At 33.0% G+C, this 13,505-nt stretch overlaps 2 protein-coding genes across 2 annotated transcripts; both read left to right on the top strand.

Annotated features, from left to right (window-relative positions):
• The first annotated feature begins 6,714 nt into the window (after positions 1 to 6,714).
• Positions 6,715 to 7,642, top strand: LOC126678224 (zinc finger protein 6). The gene has a single exon (XM_050373129.2). It carries the CDS (start codon positions 6,886 to 6,888, stop codon positions 7,441 to 7,443), a length of 558 nt encoding a protein of 185 aa, XP_050229086.1. The 5' UTR covers positions 6,715 to 6,885; the 3' UTR covers positions 7,444 to 7,642.
• A 2,261-nt stretch (positions 7,643 to 9,903) lies between these two features.
• Positions 9,904 to 13,156, top strand: LOC126679015 (chloroplastic group IIB intron splicing facilitator CRS2-B, chloroplastic). The gene is made up of 9 exons (XM_050373952.2): positions 9,904 to 10,014; positions 10,112 to 10,322; positions 10,405 to 10,489; positions 10,610 to 10,677; positions 11,054 to 11,104; positions 11,210 to 11,283; positions 12,050 to 12,108; positions 12,212 to 12,288; positions 12,755 to 13,156. Exons 2-9 carry the CDS (start codon positions 10,116 to 10,118, stop codon positions 12,875 to 12,877), a joined length of 744 nt encoding a protein of 247 aa, XP_050229909.1. The 5' UTR covers positions 9,904 to 10,014; positions 10,112 to 10,115; the 3' UTR covers positions 12,878 to 13,156.
• Positions 13,157 to 13,505: the final 349 nt, after the last annotated feature.

The raw sequence follows: 13,505 nt of genomic DNA, 5'->3' as shown, positions 1-13,505 counted from the left end.
TTTTTTTTGTCAAACGTTAAAACTTTATTAAACTATTCTTTTACTATAATTTTAAGTGAGCCATTTCTAGCCACTAAATATGTCACCTAATTATATTTACAATTTACATATTGAAATTTAAAAAACTAAATTAAAAACATCTTTTAATACTACTTTGATATCTCTATATCATTACTAGAAATGCAATTATCAACATCAATTAAAACTTCACTCACAACATCAATCAAAATTTGACAATCTCCTTCAAAAATTAAATCATTGTATCCTGCAAGTAATAACTTTCTCATTAATGTCTGAAGCGCCACCGCTTTTATCATTGATCTTACTATACAAGAAAAATGTTTCGTCCCAGCTAAAATAAATTTACTTGTAAAATGGCCGAACCGATTGAACTAACCAATTACACAGCCCTAATAGTAGTAGGGATTTGAGGGCTGGTAGGAGCCTGATGGATCGTGGATCGGGCCCAAGACTTTTTATATTTTTTATTAATTGCGATCATTACTTTTATAATTATAAATATATAAATAATTAGCAAGGCTAATTTGATGAAATTAAAGAATGTGTGTGTGTTATTATGAGTTGTGTGCGTGATACAAAGCTTTAGTCCTAACAAGTCTTATGAGTTGATAATTTTCTTTCACCAAGTACAGTTGCATTATCGCATCATTTTCTTACTTTTCTTAACCTACTTATCTACGTGTAAATGTATTCATGTCAATAGATGGAACTTTTTTTTCTAATTAATAGCGCAACTTGGTGCATGCATATGGCCCAAATGGTGAGTTGAGATATCTTATACTTGGGGTGGCATAATTTACATAGCAACAATTGATTAAACATTGTAAACAATTTTATTTTAATAAAATCATCCTTCTTTTAATCTGAATTTATTTCTTTTTTAGAATAAAAAGAGACAATTTTAGAAAAATAATATTGTTTAATTTGTTTCAATTAATTTTTCATATGCTCTAAATTAATAGGCGTCTAAGACGAATACAAATATTGAAAATTTAATTTTCTAAAAAAATATTACATTTATTCTTTTTTAATTATACAGCAACAAAGGTTTTGTTTTCCTTACAACTTGATCATTAAAAAAATTTAAATTTATAATTTTAAACACTCAAATCGCAAGTTTACCTCCTAATATGAAATTAATTTTGATGGTTAAAAATATAAACTGACTCAAAATTAACAAATTAGATAATGTTTTTGTCCAAAATCACATATTTAAACTCTTTAAATTTTTTATGTCAAGTTGGAGGGACGAAATGAACTTTTGTTCTTTAATATGTCGGTAACTTATTATTATTTTAGAATTTTTTTGTAATGCATTTTATTAATAAGAATATATATGACAACAATAATTTTTTGATAATTATAACAACAATAATTTTTTTTAATAAATCACAAAAAAAAAAAAACAGATTGCTATAAATCTAGAAAAACAATTCAGCAAATTAGCTGATTATAAATAAACTGGCCTAAAACTTTGCTTACAAAGAAACAAAAGGAACCACAAAACTATAACTTCATAAATTCATGAGGCCGCTAATAGAGAACATGATGTTCTGCACAATATTGTCAATTTGCTGGATCTTCTGGTTGAAAATTATATCATTTATGGCTTTGCATATGAAATAGATGGAGGCTGTAAAGACGATTCTTCTGCAAGTAGCAATCATGGATCTGCCTGCTGCTCTTCTGATAAAGAAGTCTACTTCTCTTTTCCAAGGAAAAATCTCTCTGTTAATCTTCATAATTTTTACGAATTTTTATCAGAAGAGCAGCTAAACATTGTTGATTGAAAAGAAGAATCATGAATTTTTACGATGCATTGAATTGATAAGACGTTCTTTTGACTTAAGCGAGATGGCAAATTTATAATATATTCATGTATGTAACCCTCTAAAATTTGAGATGAGAGTTTTGTCTCCCTTAAATTTAACTATATATTAGCTGTAACCCAAAAAATATCAAATGATTAGCATAATAATTAAATGATATATTAACATATATGTAGCATGACGAACAAAATGTAGCATGTGGGACTTAATTAATAGCTTTTGTGTTAGTGAAAAGAATGAAAGAAACCCTAATTATGGTGGTTAGTAAGATACGAGAAGATCTTCCTTTAGAATAATTAATTAATTAGGCATTACAATATATAGAAACTTGACGCCAATCACGCAAGCTTATTATCACTTTGCGACCACCGACGTACCGACCCTTCTCTTAATGTGTGTGTGTGTGTTTGTCAAGCTTGTAGTTGTCTAAAGACTCTAAACAAGTGTTTCGTATGTGATTAACAAAGTAATCATGTTAGGTTTCTATTTTCTAAGCTAACTATCTCTTGTGAGGTAAAGTATTTGAAAATTGAAGCTTGTACATATAATAGTAGATCAAGTCTATGCTACGCAAAATATATTTAATAACTCAAAAAATTTAAATTTCTTTTGATGTTTTTATCAATTTTAATTATTATTTTTTAATTCATCAATCATATATCTATTTATTTTAATTAATTTATAGAGTATAGACTAGTTTCAACAAAATATGTTAAATTGAACCATTAGTCTCATTTTACTCATGTGGCATTAATTAAATGTTTACATTCTGTGTTTTTTAATTAAATTGCATGAATCAGTTGGTTAAATAAGGCAACCATTCCATGGGTACCGAATGAATAAAATAAGGTAAACAAAAATTTAAAATCAAAAATACTTTAATATTTTATTAATTAAATTTCTAAATATTAATTTGAATATTATGGTCTGTAAATTTAATTAATTAATTGAGATAAATATACCAACCCTCAATTTAAACTAATATTCAGACAAATAGTTTTTTTAAACCCACATAACCATTTTTATATTAAAATAAAAAAATTAATTGTATAAAATATTCATTCATAAGTTGAAACTTATAAAAATAGATATGATTTGAAATTTCGGTATATTTGTTTTGGTAAAATGGTCAAAGTTTGAGATATAAAAAATTATATTACCATAAAATTATATTTAATTGGATGGATTTTTATATAATTAAAATAAATTCATTGAATTAATCTACAATAATAATATTAAAAATTTAAATTTGATAAACTGGACAACAAATATTTAGAATTATAGTTCTTTGGCTCCAGAAATCTCGGAGTGATTGGGTTGTGGATGGTGATAGGAATACGGCTTATTTTCACAAGCGTGTTTCAACTAGAAGGAGGAAAAATAAGATTTGGGCTCTTAAAGACGAGGCTGGAAATATTATTGATGAGCAAGATGAGCTTAAGAAGATGGCAGTCGAGTATTTCAAGAATCTGTTTACGGAAGAGCGCAGTAATTTTGAGCCTTTAACCTGTCGTGGCTTGTTTCCTGAGCTTAATAACAGTCTTACAACTAGTTTGGCTGCTGAAGTTACGCATGAAGAAATAAGGGCTGCCCTTTGGAATATGCATCCCTTAAAGGCTCCAGGGATTGACGGTCTCCACGCTATTTTCTATCAAAGTCAATGGCAAACAGTGGGGAGTAAAATTTGTGAGTTCATCACTGATATTTTCAATGGGCAGCAGTTCCCTGAGGAAATAAACCAAACTCTAATTACTCTCATTCCGAAGAGCGATAATCCTAACTCTCTCAAGAGCTTCCGCCCCATTAGCCTTTGTAACGTGCTCTACAAGGTTATTACCAAATTAATAGCGAATCGTTTGAAGAAAATCATGCCTTTGATCATTGGTCCGGTTCAAACTAGCTTTGTTGAAGGTAGACAGATTACGGATAATATTATTCTTGCGCAGGAAGCCCTTCACACGATGAGGAAGAAAAAAGGGAAAAAGGGTTTTATGGTGATTAAAATTGATTTGGAGAAAGCGTATGATAAGCTTTCCTGGAAGTTCATCCGCGACACCATGGATGACATTGGGATCCCTCCGTATCTTTCGAATGTTATTATGGACTGTGTTTCAACTCCTGCTATGAAAATTTTGTGGAATGGTAGCCCTCTTGAGGCTTTTTCTCCTTCATGTGGTATTAGACAAGGAGACCCCATGTCTCCTTATCTTTTTGTCTTTTGTATTGAGCGCTTGGCCCAGATGATTGAGATTGCAGGTGCTAATAAAGAGTGGAAACCGTTGGGGATGGGGAGAAACAGCCCAGGCTTGTCTCATCTTTTTTTCGCTGACGACCTTCTTCTCTTTGGAGAGGCTTCTATGATTCAGGTGGAGGTCATTACAAAAATTCTTAACAGGTTTTGTAGCTCGTCGGGCCAGAAAATTAATAAGGAGAAGACGAAGGTCCTTTTCTCATCGAATGTCCCAAATACCACGAGAATTGTTTTGGCGAATAAGCTGGGTTTCAACATTACTGATGATTTAGGTAATTATCTCGGTGTCCCTTTACGGCATGGCAGGTATACTAAAGCTCATTCTGCTGGAGTTATGACGAAGATTAGGGCGAGGCTTACGAATTGGAATGCAAGATCCATGTCCTTAGCCGGTCGATCCACGCTTATCAAATCAGTTATATCTGCTGTTCCTCTCTACACGATGCAAACGACGAACCTTTCCAAGGGTACCTGCAATGAGATTGAGCAAATTTGTAGAAAGTTCTTGTGGGGTTACACCAATGACTCTAAGAAGATAAGTCTAGTCAAATGGAAGACAGTCCAAAATTCTAAGAAGAATGGAGGTATTGGTCTTAAGAACATGAGCATGATGAACGAAGCCCTTCTCATGAAGATTGGTTGGATGATTTTGACAAACCAAGACAGGTTCTGGGTCAAGTTACTTAGAGCGAAATACAAAGTTTCAAGTGACTGGCTCCTTCCTTTGCCTAATACAACCGGCTCATCGCACTTATGGCAAGCTTTGGGGAAATGTTGGAACAAACTTCAGGATGGCAGCAAATGGGCAGTGTGTGATGGCGCAACAGTCCGTTTTTGGATTGATCCCTGGCTCGAAGAAGGAATTGCTTTAAATCAGGTTACTAACTCTCCAGTGACTGAACAAGATTTGCATCTCACAGTTAATTCTTTTGTGGACAGTGATGGAATTTGGAGTTGGAATAAATTTGCTGGTCGGTTACCTAACACCTGGATTCTGAAGATTGCTAATGTTATTCCTCCCAATCCTTGTAATGGATCTGATTTTATGTTTTGGAGTCCTTCAAGCTCGGGACTGTTTTCTACAAATTCAGCTTACAAATTTCTGGATCGCAACACTGGGCCGTTTGAGAATGATGGTTGGGAGAAGATTTGGAGTTGGCCTGGGCCGGAAAGGATAAGGTTTTTCTTATGGATTATGGCCCATGATAGACTCCTTACAAATGAAGAAAGAGTTAGAAGACACCTTACTGATGATGGAATTTGCCCTAGATGCAAGATCGCTTTGGAAACGAAGAGCCATGTCTTCCGTGACTGTGACTGGTCTATGTTGCTGTGGCGTAGAATTATTGTTCCGAGTAAAAGCGACGAGTTTTTCTCCATGCCTTTTGATTTCTGGTTTCAGGAGAATATAAAGGGTGTCTTCAATGGTAATGGCAACAGTAATTGGGTCTTTATTTTTGGTGTTGCTCTTTGGTGCGTTTGGAATTGGAGAAACAAATTTGTTTTTGAAGGGGCCCTAATCCCGATTGCTTCAATTATCAAGGAAATTGGGAACAGAGTGAGCTATATCTCACTAGCCATTGAGAACAAGAAGAAGCAGGGTGCTGGCCTCAGAGTTTACAAGGAAATTCAAGTTGGTTGGTCTCGTCCAGCTCCGGGATGGGTTAAAATCAACACTGATGGCTCTTACAATCAGGGCACTTCTTTTGCGAAAGCTGGCGGTCTAGCTAGGGATGAAACAGGGAGATGGCTGGGTAGTTTTGCAATGGACATTGGCAAGGATTCAGTCTTTGGTGCGGAGCTAAGGGGTGTTTATAATGGTCTGTTATTAGGAAGGAAGCTGGGAGTGTCTCATGTGTTGCTTGAGGTAGATAATAGTCTGGTTGTGGAGAAAATCAAGCTGGGTTCGACAGAGGCTGCTGGTTATTCGAATCTCTTTAGTGCTATCTATGGGCTCCTTAGGCTGAATTGGGAAGTTAAAGTATCGCATGTGTACCGGGAAGCAAATTTTGCGGCAGACCATTTAGCCTCTAGTATGCAGGATGAAATTGTTGGTATTGAGTGGCATGATGTTCCTCCCTTAAGCCTTCTTCACTGGCTTCAGCATGACGTTTCTGGAGTGTCTTATGTGCGAAATGTTTTTTAGTTTAGTTGTGGTAGTGTTTTAGGCTTTTGCCTCCCTTCTTGTACCAAAAAAAAAGAATTATAGTTCTAAGGTTATAAATATATACCAAGTATATAGTAATGACAAATGGGTAATGGCAAATCTAGGTATTGAATAAATGAGAGAAGAGACAAAGTAATGTTAGATTCATATCTTATTAGTACTATATAAAAAAGACTATCAATAGTTAGTACTTAATTAATATATAGCGGACCCAGATATTTTTTATTAGATGAGTAAGATTGTACCGAAAATTTATAAAATGGAAAAACTAAAACATTTAAGGTGTTTATTACTAATGTATATATTTATATTTTTTTTTTAAAGATTCGAAATAATAAAGTGATCAACTGTCCACCATAAGCTCTTCCTAAATCCGCTCCTTCTTAATAGTTACAATCAGCTTTCTTGCTCTATGTTTTCTTGATATTTCCTTCTTTTTCACAACCAACTAAATAAATTTTCCTTTCCCTTTCCATTTCCATTTCTGTCTCAACTTCTCAATCAAATCTTTTCTCTCCACAGAAACCCTTTTCTTTCATCAACTCACTGTGTTACACTCCAAACTTTGCATCTTTATAAACACCAAACTCATTCATCAAAAAAACCTATTCCTTTTCATGGCTGATATTCATTATTCTGCAACCACCAACAATAACACATCTCTTAAGCTTTTTGGATTCAATATTTCAGAGAGTAATGACGATAATGATCAACAATCAATATCTAGAAAATCATCGGCTGCCGGCGCCGGTGATCATCAAGGTAGAAAATATGAATGCCAATACTGTTGCCGTGAATTTGCTAACTCTCAAGCGTTAGGTGGCCACCAAAACGCTCATAAGAAAGAAAGGCAGCTTTTAAAGAGAGCACAAATACAAGCCACGCGCACCTTAGCAGCAGCTTCTTATGTTCCTACTTCAATGTTCTCCACCTTCACGCCTTTTCCGCCTCATCTCCTCCCTAGAGCGGTGGTTCCATTTACAGTGCAGCAACACCACCGCCATCACCAATCTAATTCACTAGCTCCATGGTTTTATATGTCTCGTGGAAGTCAAGATGAGCTTAGTATGGCTTCTCATGATGAGGATTTAGGAGTTCATGCAAGGACTTTGCCGCCTGCGGCGGCGTGGAGTGCCTTCGCCGGAGAGGATTTGGACTTGCATCTAAGTCTTTGAATATTTATTTGTATAGCACTAATCATTTTGGGGTTAATATATTCAAAGCTTGTGCCTTATGGGTAAAGTTTATCCTTGTTCTGGTAAATGTATGAGGATGGATCCTACTAGGTCTTGGTGTCATGTACATTTTTAATATTGTTTTTATATAAAATTTAAGATCCGCAAGAATAAAATGAAACAAAACAAATTTTTATTACTGACTGAGCACTTATATTGCATGCGTTTTCTATGTCGATTTTATTTCTTGATATTAACATTTTTGGCCAAACACATATTTGGGTCCCTGCACTATCACTCTTTTCCAACTTAAGTCCCTGAACTATAAAACGTTTAAACTAAGTCCCTACACTATCAAAAACATCTATTTTAAGTCCCTATCGTTTCGCAAGTTAACGGAATGTGGATGACGTTAACAATTACATATCAAAAATGCTATTTTGGTCTCTGCACTATCATTTTTTTCCAAATTGAGTCCTTACACTATTAGAAACATCAATTTTAAGTGTTTCTATCACATAATTTAAATAATATGAATAATATTTTTATTTTATTTTCTTTTCTTTTTTAATGTTATTAAATTTTTTTAGCATTTCCAAAGCTACAATCATCTCCGACCATCAATAAATATTTTGCATTTTAATTTAAAATTTTAATTATTTAAAATTTATTAATTTAATTAAATAAAAATAACTTTTTATTTTATACAATTATTTTTTTTATTTTTATAAAAAATTAAATATATTAAAAAATTGTTCGTCTACCTCGCAATCTTTAAAATATTATATTTTTAAAAATATTTATTTTAATTTAACTAAATTAATTTATTTTGAATTAATTAATTTTGAGTAATTAAAAATTTAAGTTAGATTTATAGTGCAAGGACTCAAATTGTAAAAAAATTGTAGTGTAGGGACTCAAAATTTTAAGTTCATAAATTTTAACTACAACCAATCTCAGAGTCATGCGTTTGTATCTCACTCTCTAACGGAATGATACGGAGGGACTTAAATCAGAGACTTTTGATAGTGCAGGGACTTATTTTAAATGTTTTATAGTTCAGGAACTTAAATTGGAAAAAAATGATAGTGCAGGGACCCAAATATGTGTTTGGCCAACATTTTTCCATGAACATGTAAAAGTGCTATATGAATGGCCCTGGCCGGTTCTGAACAGAGCCAAATTTGAATCAGCCCAGCCACCACCGACTTGAACCGATAACCAAATTAAAATCGATCAAAAACTCGAACCAAACAGTTCTGGACTATATCTTTAGAACCGGAACCGACAGTTTAGGTTCCAAAATCCAAAACAAAAATTTCAAACCTACAACTACAAGTAAAAGATCTAACTTATCCAATCCCGATTCACCTTTCTTTATCTATACAGTCGACGCTCTAGTAATTAATATATATGGCGGATTATTAATTTATTAATTATTAAAATTATTAGTTTATTAAATACTTTATAAGATGTAATATTCAAATAACCTAATTTTTTTATTAATTATTAGAATTATTAATTTTTTATCATAATTATTAATTTATTGATTATTAATTATTAAAAGGTTTAATGTATTATCTATCTCATCCATCATTATCTATGAAGAGTGTTTATCCCACAGTGAATGTGCCAAGTCATTTTTACAATAAGCCAATCCTACATTTCTCTCTTTCCTACACCTATGACCATCCATCCCCTATTAATCATCATCCATCTCATCACATAATACTAACCACTGCTTTAAAAAAAAATCTATGTAATTTAATTTAATTTTTTATAGAAATAAATTTTTAATTGTTTTATTTTTAACCTACCAGTCGAAACTAGAACTGTCATGTTCCATTTAAGTTAGAAACGTGAACCATTGATTTCGAATCAAAACATGCGTTCCGAAACCCGTGACTAGGGCTAACTCCAATTATGATAAATTATTTTGGGAGATATCAATGTAATTACGTACCCAAATTTAATATGGTGCAATTAATTTTTAAAATTAAATTATTAACTTAACATAACTACTTCAAATTAATTTAATAACTAATTTTACATATTATAAATTATTTAAACTATTTTTTTTATTTTTAATATATTAGTATTGGTTCACATGTGAGTCGTAATTTAATATATCATTATATATTTATTAATATTTTATTTAATGTTTAATAAACTATCATTTGTTATTTACTCTACAGTTCTAACATGTTTAGCATGATCACACCGACGCACTCTAAAAATTTAAATTAAATATTATAAGAATTATTTTTAATTTCAGTTTTATATATTTCTAAAATGAATAATAATAATAATAATTTAAAATTAAATTGATTGATTGATTTTTATTTCTTAAATAACTCATCACTGCTCAAATTTCATGGACTTCACATTTATAACCAGGCCTAAAAGCCCATTAGGAAGCTCTCTCAGCCCAAATGATTCCCTTGATATTTTTTGTTTCCCCCCAAATACCCCATTTTATCCTCAGCTGAAAGCCATATTACTACTGTATCATCTCTCCAACTATATCTTCTTCTTCTTCTGCTTAACTGAAGTATAACAAACATAGAACAGGTAAATTCTATGCTGTTTCTTAATTCAAATTGTTAATTTTTCTTAATTAATTCTGTTTATATATAATTACCAGTTAGTAATTTATTTATTTTTGCAGGTCAATGTTGTATGCAGTTTCCACCCCTAATTCTTGCATTTCCTGTCCAAGAAGTACTCAATTTCAACAAAGGCCTTCGGTTTCCACAAGATTCTGTCTACGAGCTTCATTGCCAGATAATGGCAATGGAGCTGCTAAAGTAGAGTTTACCCCTTGGTTAATTGTTGGACTGGGTAACCCAGGGAATAAGTACCATGGCACTAGGCACAATGTAAATCAATTTTTATATTCTATGGTTTTAATCTTTTTAATGGTTTTTATATTGATTTATAGAAGGTTATTTCTTTTTTCAGGTTGGCTTTGAAATGATTGATAAAATCGCGCAAGCAGAAGGTGTTTCGATGAACACAATTCAATCAAAGGCTTTGATTGGAATAGGTTGTTAAGTTGGATGTTCATTTTGAATTTGTATTCATGTTGTATGCCTTTTTGTTTCTACTTTTGTTATGTGCTTGATGTTTGCTTTTTGTTTTTTGATTATTTGTGTGATCAGTACAGGTTGCATCAAAGATGTTCCGATTCTGTTGGCAAAGCCCCAGGGGTATATGAATTTTAGCGGGGAATCGGTTAGTTTTATCTCAATAACTTCATATGACATTGTCGTTACAATTTGCTTAGTTCGTTTTTGAGATGTCTTGCAATTTCATAGGAGCTATAGTAGTGAGTGGGACACTCGAATGCTTGGCCTTTGCGACTAAGTGCATGTGTATCATAATTAAGATATTGTGCAAGTGATGATATTTTTGAGTTATGATTATGTTTTCAAAGACGCTTCTGAAACTCTAAAAAATTATATTTCTATGAATGACATTGTTTCGCCAATTTTTAGTTTTGCATTTCCCTGTTTATGCTATATAGATTATATATTTAGCCTTTTTTCAATTCTGGCTACCATAAGTAGCTGGTTTACACCTAACCTTTTCCTCTTTTCTTTGTGCCAAGGTTGGATCTCTTGCAGCATATTATCAAGTACCTCTGCGCCATATTTTACTGGTATGATATTTAAAATCTTATTGCTATGTGAAAGAAATGTGTCCGTCTTTGTATTATTATCGTTTATACTGAAAAATGCCTCATGATTTTGGGATTTGAACGCAGATCTATGATGAGATGAGCTTACCTAATGGTGTCCTGAGGCTTCAGCCAAAAGGAGGACATGGCTATCATAATGGGTATGCTCTGCATCGACTCGACTGAAGAGCATCAACTCACATTGGTTGAGTTTTACGATTCTTTATATTTTTCATCTTATGGAGGCTATAATTTATTTGGAATTCTCCTTAGTTGACAAAAACCCACTTAATGCAAAAATGGTGAAGGGCAGATATGTCCTGTTATCACTCCCGAAACTCTATTTCGGGTGAGCTTTCTGTTATATGCAAGTGCCTCATCCAAATTCCCCCGGGGTTGGCATTTATGCATATGATGTATATTCTACCAAAATCTAGAGATATAGATGTTATTGCAATCAATCAGTCCATAAGTCTCCTTAGCTATCACTTGCAATTATCTGTTCCACTGAAGATTCATGAAGCTTTATTTCACTCTTTCATGCCATTTAAAAAAACTTACCCCTCTGGACTAACATCGTCCTCTTTGCTATAGCTTAATATCTTTGTTCTTCGACTTTATAGAAAAAAGTAGTTGTGCATATCCACAGTTACATCAAGTGCAAGAGAATCCTTGTGTGAGTTGTGTCTCAAATGTGATTAGATCACATTAATCATCTGAGTTCATCTATCATTTTTTTTCTTTTAACCAATAAAATTCTTGTAATGCCTTTTGTAGATGAAATAAATGTAAATTGGCACAATTATGAGTGGCTAGGAAAACCTCCATTAATTATATTTTCATTAATATTAAAAAGAATACCTACTTGATGTGGTTTATGAAAAACCAGGCCATAGATGAGTTTAAGCTTCTGAAATATTGTTTCAGTGTAAAGAGTGTGATGCAGCATTTGGAAAATTGCCGAGAATTTCCTCGACTTTGCATAGGTTCGTTGTTCATATATCTTTGGAGGTTTTGACATGAATATTTTATCTTCTTGAAGACTGTTACTTTACTTCTAATGAAACGTTGTCATTACCATTTTTGCAGGCATTGGAAATCCACCTGGTACCATGGACATGAGAGCATTTCTTTTGCAAAAGTTTAGCTCAATTGAGAGAGAACAAGTATGCAAATTTTATTATAGTAATGCCAACACTCGTGCGTCTCTTGTTGAATGGAGTTTAATGCCATGAAAATGTCTGCATTTTTGTTTCTCCTTTTGTTTCCAATTCTAGACAAATAATACCTTCAGATGTCAATTTTTTTCCTCTCTCTCTCTCACACACACAAACATGCGCCCGGTTTGGTTTAGAATCAGCCGAAACCAACTAACCGAAGTTTGTTAAATTTCCAAATCGAACCTAATCAAACTATAAGTTTAGATCGGTTAGTCAGTTTTGGCCGATTTCAAACGCGAACCAAACCATATCCTATAGTTACAATTTTGGTGTTCTGCCGTTTTACAGCTTACTTTGGTTTTTGCACACCCTATACCTGAGCACACTAAAGCATATGGACAATATAAGTTGCAGTGTGTTATGAAATTCCGTTGGCATTCCTGAGATACTTCTGTCACTTTTTCCTGAACAGATCGATGCAGCCTTAGAGCAAGGGATTGAGGCTGTGAGGACTCTGGCACTAGGCGGATTCAACCAAAGTATCACAAGATTTAATCTTGGACAGAAATATAAATATCACAAAGTTCAAATCTAACAATGGTCGTTGCACAGAGACAGTGATTTCAGTCTATAACTGAACCAAGAGGTTCATTTTGCTGCGGCCTTTCTCTACAGTTGCGGTTATCTGTAGGAGCTGAAGCAAACCAGGCATACTATAGAGTAGTTTAAACAGCTGTTCTTTACGTATCTTGTAGCTTTTGAAATTAGTTATATTCAGGATGGGCATAAGATTGGTTCATCTAATACCAAAATTAGCAATTTCTTAGCTTAATATGTGCTAAATATTTATAAAATGAACCTTTCACTTGGCAAATTGAGTAGTAGTTAGTTTCATTTCTCTATAAACTTTTATGTTGTAGTCTCCTATCAATATCATCCTAAAATAATTTATATGTATTGCATAATCACATCTTGATCCAGGCAGGGGCAGCTGCTTTTAATCGGTTCAAATGGCGTCTAATATTTTCTCAGTAAACAGTTATTGTTCTTCTCTTTCGCCTTCCACAGCCTCAAATTAATATACATTATGAAATCAAGTGTGTTAAAGACCATTTTACCCTTCATAAGCCCTGTTGAGATCCCATATTTAGATCACATAAATGTAAGATTATTACTAATCCCAGTCCCACCAAGAAACTTGCAATCAAACCCATCATAAGAAA

The sequence above is a fragment of the Mercurialis annua genome, linkage group LG4 (genome assembly GCF_937616625.2).
Source record: "Mercurialis annua linkage group LG4, ddMerAnnu1.2, whole genome shotgun sequence".
In the NCBI taxonomy this organism is placed as follows: Eukaryota; Viridiplantae; Streptophyta; class Magnoliopsida; order Malpighiales; family Euphorbiaceae; genus Mercurialis; species Mercurialis annua.
Note: the sequence above shows the minus strand (reverse complement) of the source record. Positions and strands in the feature narration are given on the sequence as shown.